Raw genomic sequence first — 9,568 nt, 5'->3', positions numbered from 1 at the left:
TAAGTTGTCTTCTTGATTCTGCAATAGTTCAGGTACAGGTAAATTAATAAGAACTGGAAAGAGATCATACCACGCATCAGGGAACTTCCATTCACCATCCATAATCAAATCTGAAACCGAAGCTTGCATTGAAAAACCGGCATTATATATAGCTCTTGGTGTAATATACTGATTTAACGGACCAATTGTACACCATTTATCAGACCACATGGACGTATTAACACCATTTCCTATCTTTGAGATAATGTGAGGTCGAAGAATGGGTCTTAACTGGATGACGTTGTTAATGTTAACCAATCAGCATTTGTTTCGGGTAGAAAAATATCGGACAACATACTTCTTACGCAAGATCTGATGCACAACTATCATATCAACCGTGGACCCCCTAGATGTGCGTTCAAGGTAGATATTCAGAAGGCGTATGACACTGTGGATTGGGTTTTTTAGGCAGGATTCTGAGAGAATTCGGTTTCCATGGAATAATGATTAGATGGATATTGTCGTGTGTTACATCTACATCGTTCTCTATATGTGTTAATGGTAACTTGCACGGATTTTTCAAAGGGCGAAGGGGGCTACGACAAGGGGATCCAATGTCCCCATATTTATATACGCTTGTAATGGAAGTGTTAACTTTGTATTTACAGAAGAAGGCTGCTCTTGGAAATCCATGTTTTCGCTACCACCAGCTTTGTGAGAAGGAAAAGTTAATAAACTTATGTTTTGCAGACGATTTATTCTTTTTTGCAAGGGGCGATACTAGCTCGACCTCGATTCTCATGGAAGTGCTGAATGCTTTTAAAGAGATGTCAGGTCTCGTTCCAAGTTTGCCTAAAAGTACCGTCTTCTTCTGCAACGTTTCGGATCATGTTAAACAAGCTATCTTGCAGATTCTTCCTTTCGAAGAAGGTAAACTTCATGTTCGGTATCTAGGTGTTCCACTTATTTCTACCAGGTTAGTTTATCGAGATTGTAAGGTATTGGTGGAGAGGATGGAAAAAAGAATTTCAGATTGGAGAAATAAAAGTTTATCATTTGCGAGGCGACTCCAACTTATTAATTCTGTTTTATCCTCATTGCATACGTATTGGGCTTCGGTTTTCATTCTCCCCAAGAGTATTATTGCTGATCTGGAAAGGAAAATGAGAGGTTTTCTTTGGTACCAAGGAGATATGAAACGGGGAAAAGCGAAGGTTTCTTGGAAGATAGTATGTCTTCCTAAATATGAAGGTGGGCTTGGTATACGTAGAATTGAAGATTCAAATACAGCACTCATGGCTGCACATGTGTGGAGCATTATCACGAATCGGAAGTCTTTATGGGTTCAATGGATCCATTCTAACCGGTTAAAAGGTAGATCTTTTTGGGATGTTCCTTTGCGTGCAGGTGCTAGTTGGGGATGGCGCAAACTTTTACAGTTAAGAAGTACTTTTCGACCGTTTTTCTATTCAAGAATTGGGAATGGGTTATCAACGTCTGCTTGGTTTGATTCATGGTGTAAGCTGGGACCCCTTAGTTCTATAATTACACCAAGAAAAATAAAACGGGTTGGCTTGTCACTTCAGGATAGAGTGGTCGATGTAGTGAGTGATGAGGGCTGGAAATAGCCCACTGCATGGTATGACTTATATCCTGTACTTATACCTGTTACTCCCCCAAATCTGTCCACTGATCGTAATGATACTCTTATATGGCGTGATGAAAATGGAGTTGAAAAGCTATTTTCAGCATCTATTGTGTGGGATTCAATTAGGTATAAGCAACCTGAGGTAAATTGGGTGAATGTTGTTTGGTTTTCGAAGTGTATTCCACGACACGCATTCCTTATCTGGTTGGTTCTACTACGTAAATTGAAGACTCAGGACCGACTCAAGCATTGGGATGTGGGAGGAGCGACTAATCTGAACTTACTTTGTTGCACTCTTTGCAAGCATGGTCCGGACTCACATAATCATCTTTTCTTTGAGTGTCCTTTTTCTTCTCAGGTATGGATGCTGGTTAGATCATTTGCCAAGATGGATCACGTTGCAGCTTTGCTAGATGACATTATAGCTTGGCTCATCTCTATATCGTCGGGCTCATCAATATCAAGTGTGGTGGGACGACTTGTTTTTGCTGCGTCGGCTTTTTTTGTATGGCAGGAAAGAAACAACAGGTTATATAGCAACAAAATGAGAACCACTGCACAAATTCGAGATGTAATTCTCTCGACTGTTCGTTCAAAGTTACATGGAATGAAGCTAAAAGACACAAGTGCTGCTAAACGACTCATTGAAGAATGGAAACTACCTTCGATGCTTATTATGAAGAATGAAGTTGCCGAGTAGCATATTCCGTTTAGTTTGTCTTTGTGCCTTCTTGTAAATTGCTTACAGTTGTTTAAGTGTAGTCTGATTAAATTGGTAGCTAGTTGAGCATGAATCACACATATATGGTTTGTCATATATGTGAACTAATGTGACAAACAGTCACACTACTTGTACTGATGTTTTTGATAGTGTTTATTTACTTGTACTGATGTTTTTGATAGTGTTTATAATACTTCACCGGGGTAACCTTTTACCCAAAAAAAAATATAATTACATATGTCATATTATTATAAACTCCAAATGCTTATTATTATTATTTGGGTTGTTGGATTAATTGGGATACTTGAATTCTTGCTTGGTAGATAGTGTACGCATTAATTCAAGATTATCGTTTCTTTGAGATTGGCTTTGATTATTCAATTAGAGTTTGTAAGGCATTTCTAAGATGACTAGCTATTTTTAAGCATTCCATTGAACTAGAAGGCAATTATCACTGTGCCTTAAATGTCTAGAAAGTCAATTTCCTTAATAAACCTCTAGGGATAGATACGTAGATAAATCTAAGTAAATTGTCCTAGTTGGAAATTGGGGGTTGTTACATTTACCCATGTATAAAAGACTGGATACAAAGGACTCTTCTTAAACAGCGAAGGTACTAACATATTGTGCCAAGCAAACATATCCATAGCCGAAGCTACGATGTATACCTCGGTATTCCTGAGGCTCATAAAGATAATTATCACAAATAATAGGGAACGGATACACATAAATCTATTCCATGTTTATCCGCCTTCCTAAAAAGGAATAAAATCAAACACTCCTATAAACTAAGACACGGTTTAAGAGTCCTAAATATATCTCTTCCATACTTAGATGATATCACGAAAGAAGGAAGGGATTTACCCAAATTTCTATCTTCCTCTCCATGGTTTACCCTCCATATAAGGAGAGGAGGTGCCATACGGCACATCATCATCACCAAACACATTCAACCTTCGAATCCCTAACTATCACCGACAAACCCTAAGCCTCATAATTAGCTAAGGGACAATCAACTAAAGGCGTAAAGTGGCTTACTGCCCTCTGACCTGAAGGGAATCGCCAATAAAACACTCTAAACCAACCTCACACCTCAAGTTGAGTCATAGTTCGATTATTTAATCAAACAAATTGGCGCCATCCATGGGACCTTTCCCCTCAAATTCGAATCCATCCACGATCAAAAAAGAATTATGTCAAACCCTAATTCCTTTCCGGAACAACCTATGTCAGACATTACCCACCATTATGAGGTATGCAACGACAAAACACTCCCGGTCGAAGAACGCAGTTCCATAGAAGAACAAAAAACTGGAATAGGCTAGAAATTACCAACTGGACAGGCAGTAGGTCAGGAGACCTGACAGATAATGGCCTCAGGCAAGGCAACAGGCGATAACCTCAACATAAGGGAGGGTAGCATCGGAAAAGATATTGTTCGAACCCCAACTGCGTCGCACCCGAGTGCGCTGCACAACTTAATCCGCCATAAACAATACGGAATCGTGGGAAAGAAGACAAATATCATATTCAAGAAGCAGAAGACAACTATACAGTAGCAAGGACTCGTCAATAGCCCACCAAGGGAAATCTAAACAAACTAAAAGAACACAAGAGGCAAAAATAAAGGTCACCCCGAAACGACGAAAAGCCCGAAGCTAGTGTACCCACCGCATCCGATTTATCTAAAACGCCAGCTGGGATACTTGCGGCGGATGTTGTGCAATCAACACCTGGGCTGGGAGCATATCAGACATCTAATGCATGTCCACAGTACTACTCTGGAGGATATTTGTACCCCTATAGGAGACCATTTATCCAGTACAAAAGGATACCATACTTCGGCGAAAGAAAGCATCCATGATTCCAAAGACTTTAAGTCAAAATTAAAAAAAGGAGTTTGGTTGTCGCTTACGGGCACATACTATCAAGCAAGAAGAAGACGACGAGGCGAAAGATTTTCTGAAGCGGTACGGAGACAACACTCGAAACCTAGTACATATATTAGATAAAGAAAGAATATCCGGAGCCATCCACGGTCTCCGATCGGGAAACCTGATACCACATCTATGCCTATGCAAAACAAGGAGTTACCTGGAACTAATGGAGAAGTTCCACGAGTGGAGGAATTCAGAAGAGATAGTGGAAAAAGCTATGGCCAAATGGAAATCAATAATAAAGGAGAATGGAAAGCAAACCAAGACAACGGAGAACATTACAGCTGATGAGCCCTCCCCTACAGGTAGTAGGGCAAACAACTACAAAAGAACAATAAGAAATAGCAAAAACATTTGTCAGGCCATTACCACTATCCGGAAGAGGAACCAAAAATTTAGACAAATTCTTTTGTTTCCACAACGAATACGGGCATGGCTTCGATTACTGCAGATAGATAACGCATCCAGAGAAAATAAGCTAACAAATCTAGTAAAAAGGAGAAGGCCTACCACTGATAGAGCAGAACCAGCAGAGCACCGGAGTACCATGATCTTAGGAAAAGTTCCACAACACTATCGCTTCGAAGAACTGGACGAGAAGGTGTCGGTAGATTTGGTGCTAATAAATGTGAATATAGGTATGGTATCTCTTAGGAACACACAAGTAGACATAGGAGGTGGTAGAGATATTATCTACGAAAAAAGCTTCCTCAGGCTGCCGAAGAAGCTCCGAGAGACAATCACACCACTAGAGACGGAGGTGGTAGGATTTGCTAGTGAACGCATTTGCCCATTGGGGGAGATATGGCAAGATGCCACCATCGGAAAATATCCCTGGCGAAGAACGGCAAGGATCCTGGCAATTGTGATAAAGGCGAACTCACCCTACGATATGCTCTTAGGTAGAAAAGGAATGAAGAAATTCCATATGGTACCATCAACGATACATGGTTGTGTACAGTACAAATCTAACGGGGGGATGCAAACAATACCCTGTTCATTTAATGAAGAAGAAAAGGGAACGAGCTCTGTACCGTGGTACAAACGGAACAGAGGGATAATCCAGAAAGGAACTAAAGGACAACTAGAAATTGCAGAAGGAAGACAGGAAGCATCCGGACCAACAAGGGAAACAGAAACCCACATACCAAAGACTCCGATAGGCATTAAAACTGGTTGGAGCATAATTGGCCCCTGAGATAAGCCAAATTAACGGACCAAACAGGGCAGCATAAAAGTAGCAGCTAGGAATAATACAAAGAAATTGTAACTTCCTCCTGCCATGTACTTACATGCTCCCAAAAAATTATATAAAATGATCATAATAATTTTCTTAATGCGCATAAAAGACATCAATTTGAATAGTCCAGGGGACGCCTATAAGACTTTCAAACAACATGAGGTCAAAAACCCATGATCAAAATGCATAAGACACTCCTTATAATTGAAGTGTATAAGCATAAATACAAGAATACTAGAGAGCTGTTATTTATGATTATCTATGTTGGGGGTAGATTGATTTCGTCAAGATTTTGGATTAAGTCTAGATTATTCACTTTAGCATGTTATTTATGATTTGTTGTTTTAAAGTTCAAAAAAGGGTTACCAATTAGGCAGGGTAAAAGTAATTCATTAAAAAAAAGAATGAAAATAGAAAAATAGTATAAAAAGAAAAAGAAGAAAGAAAGAAAAACGAGATTGGACTGTCAGTTGGTATTTCCCACATTTCCGTCAAATCAATGTAAGTTGGTAGTTAGTTTAAACCAACAAAAGCTTTATTTTTAAATATTTCTCTTATTATTATTAAGTTGGTAAGATTGTAAACCAACATTTGCTTAGTTGTTTAATCTCTTGATGATTGAGTTTGATACGTCTCCTTAAGACGAACTAAAAGGTTCTAAAATGTTTATATTCTTCTTTTTGAAGTTGGCAATGTTCTTTTAAGCCAAAAATTGGTATGTTATGGTGGTTAGAAGTCGTTTTGAATGACATACACCGCAATGGTGTCGGTTTTTATCAGTCTATTGGGGGAGTAGTGTCGGGATAACGTCTTTGGATAGGTGGCCAACTAGTGAGTTCTTTGTCTAACCTCATTATCAAATCAATATATTGAATTGGTTTTAACTTAAATGCAACCTAAATAAGTTGTGTCATGGAGTCGAAAGTAGATGATCCTTTAATTCTTATTGATTATACAGATTCTTTTTTCATTTAATTCCTCGGAATTACTAATTTCTTCAATTAACTAACTCTTTCAAAAATCAAATATGACGGGAGTATTTAAATTTCAAATTTTAAACTACTTAAAACTCGCTTACTCTTTGTTAGTCTCTATGGTTCGACCTGGACTTACTTTTAAACTATATTGCATACGAACGGGTCAACTGCCCGAGAGTGTGTAGTAGTCAATTCTAGGGTATTTCTTATTTTTTAAATTTAACTCGATTTTTACACATCATATACTCAAACTCTGTCCTTATGTGAAATTTTGTAAATACTATATTTTATGCATAATCGTAAAACTTTAATTAAGTAAATAGAGTTGATGACATCTTTTTCATCCAGTCTTGTAAGTATGTATTCTGTTAGATGAAAAAGATCAAAAGACCCAATAAAAAAATTTGAAATGGTCAAATGTATAATGTTATCAACTTGATAACCCTTTCAATCTGATTAAGTATTTCCAGACTGATCTATAGAAGCTGCAAGGTTTTGTCATCATCAAATAGGGGGAGATTGTTTGAAACAACACAACTAATTCTCATAGTCATAACTCGTATGGTCTATCACCATAATAATGATGTCACGGGTCTCACTACCCAATGGTCTTACACCAAATAATAACGATGTCATGGTCTCACTACCCATGTTCTTACACCTACAGATAATCACAGACATTAGCATACATTCAACATTCACCGTATTTTTAACATATCCATTCTTTATAAGTGATACACCACAACTTTAAATTGTAATTCATTTCAGAGTTTCACTTTTATCACCTGATAAGCAATTATTCAAACAAGGCATATACTCAATCATATTTGTTAACTTTATATTTAGTAGTGCATGTTTTGTAAATTAGTATTTGTTATGTCCTTAGTGTTTATTATGTTTAGATTAAGGGGTTTGTCTTGTAATTAGTCATGTACTTGCTTGTAATTAACTAAGGGGTTTATGTGCAATTAATAAGCCTATATAAACCCCTACATGGAATGAAATATTAACCTTTTGACCAATTAATTTTTGCATATTCTAATACCTACATTCTCTCTCAATACCTACATTCCCATCAACCTAAAGGTTCACTACACATTTTAGCATAAATTACATTTGGTATCAGAGCAATTTTTAATTCTTTGATGTTTTTGTTTAGTTCAAATACTTTGAGCTCAAGTTCTTGATTAGCAAGATCTAATTCAGAAGAAGTAGTAAAAGAAACCGATGCATTACTGGCTGATAAATCTTTAAAATCCTTTTGAAGAATGTCAAAATCTTGTTGACCTTCAGTTAAAGAATTTTCTTTTTCTTGTAAGGCATTGGTTAATTTTGCAACTTCTTCTTTCAATGAGGCATTTGTAAGATCAGTTTGTTCACAATTATTCACTAAACGAGCAAGATCACATTTAGGAATATGGCATACCTCATCATCATCAGATTCAGAACTGTTACCTCCTTCTTCAAGCTCTTTGGAGTGTTTGATTTTAGTCATGAAACAAACATTAGCAGCAAGTTCCTCAGTTTCTTCGTCAGACAGATGCAACCACTGGTCGTTCTCAGAAAGAAGGGAGACTCCGCTTTCTTGTTGCTTAACAAGCATGAGTTTATTGTGATAGTAAGTAGAGTTCTTCTGCTTTGGTTTGGGACAATGGATAGCAAAGTGTCCTATTTGAACACAGTTGAAACATTTCTTGTCTTCAGGTTTCTTTTCAAGTATCTTCTTCTTAAATGACTTTAGAGCATCATATTTCTTTTCAGGTCCAGCATTCTCAGACGGAGTGTGAAACCTTGGAGATTGATTGTTGCGAGCATAAGAGGATACTGAGGAAGTACGAAGTTGATTATTTGTAGGTTTCTTGTTGAAATACTTCGACTTGAATGATCGGGTGAAACATGCCAAGTCATTATACATCTGTTGTTCTTTGTCATCCAACTCAAAGGCATTGATATTACAAGAATCAAGATCTGGAATGATATCTGCTACATTTGAATTGAAGAGTGGATGTGTCATTCTGTTAGCAACCAAAGCAAGAGGATCTGGAATGAGGTTTTCACACGAGCATTGAGCTTCAATTTCTCATATAGAGTGTGAATGGTAAGATCCTTAAAATTTGAATGTTAGTTAAGTTGAGTACCATACTAATGCCAAACTGGATCAAGGTAGTTCAAGAATTTGATCTTAAATTCCATCTCAGTCTTCTTAACCTTCTCTTTACTTAGAGCATTGATGACTGTGCAGAAACGTGTGTAGGCATCTTGGAGAGATTCACCTTTTTCTTGTTTGAAGGTTTCATAGAGATGAAGGACATTAGAGAGACGAATGGTAGACGATAGATCAGAACCTTGAAGTTGTCTTTCTAGTTCATCCCAGATGTCTTTTGCAGTGTCATATGAGTCTACATTACAGTAGATATCATTTGGAAGACCCATGTAGAGATGATGTAAAGCAAGACTATCACCTTGAGATCTATTTCTTTGAGTAGTGTTCCAACTCTCAGGAGGAAGAGGTTCTTTGGTGACTGGATTGATGTGTTCAACTGGACCATCTTTGATCGAAGCGAGAATATCAGTTCCCAGAGATTGTTTCTTAATCCAGTTCAAGAATCTGTTCTTCCAGAGTGGGTAACAACCACGATACAAAACAGGAAGCCTTGATTCGTTACCAAGAATTAAGGAGTCTTGAGTAGCCATTCCACAGTAGAGAAAGCCGATTGTAAATCTGAAAAATTTGGGCAGAATAACTTTTACAAAAAAATAGATGAAAAAGAGCACAAATACCGGTTTTGATGTAAACCAGGTATCTCAACACACAACAACACCTCAAATATCAACAAAAACCGGTTTTGGGTAATAACTGAGCTAATACCGGTATTTGATATAGAAGAACAAATACCGGTTTTCAAAGGAAAATTTGTGCAGAATCTCGGTTTATCAAAGTGAATAATAGAAGAACAAATACCGGTTTTGGAGTAAACCAGGTATTTACACTTTCAAACTCAACAACACAGTACAAACCCTTACTAATACCGGTATTCAGTGAATAAGAGCACTAATACCGGTTTT

The 9,568-nt window shown here is 37.5% G+C and overlaps 1 protein-coding gene across 1 annotated transcript; it reads left to right on the top strand.

Moving 5' to 3' along the window:
* The first annotated feature begins 482 nt into the window (after positions 1-482).
* On the top strand, positions 483-2,327 carry LOC122585066. Its single transcript, XM_043757166.1, has 3 exons — positions 483-1,547; positions 1,608-1,769; positions 1,986-2,327. Exons 1-3 carry the CDS (start codon positions 483-485, stop codon positions 2,325-2,327), a joined length of 1,569 nt encoding a protein of 522 aa, XP_043613101.1.
* Positions 2,328-9,568: the final 7,241 nt, after the last annotated feature.

The sequence above is a fragment of the Erigeron canadensis genome, chromosome 1, assembly GCF_010389155.1.
Source record: "Erigeron canadensis isolate Cc75 chromosome 1, C_canadensis_v1, whole genome shotgun sequence".
Classification (NCBI taxonomy): domain Eukaryota; kingdom Viridiplantae; phylum Streptophyta; class Magnoliopsida; order Asterales; family Asteraceae; genus Erigeron; species Erigeron canadensis.
The sequence above is the reverse complement of the archived record's forward strand: the minus strand, read 5'-3'. Positions and strand labels throughout refer to the sequence as shown.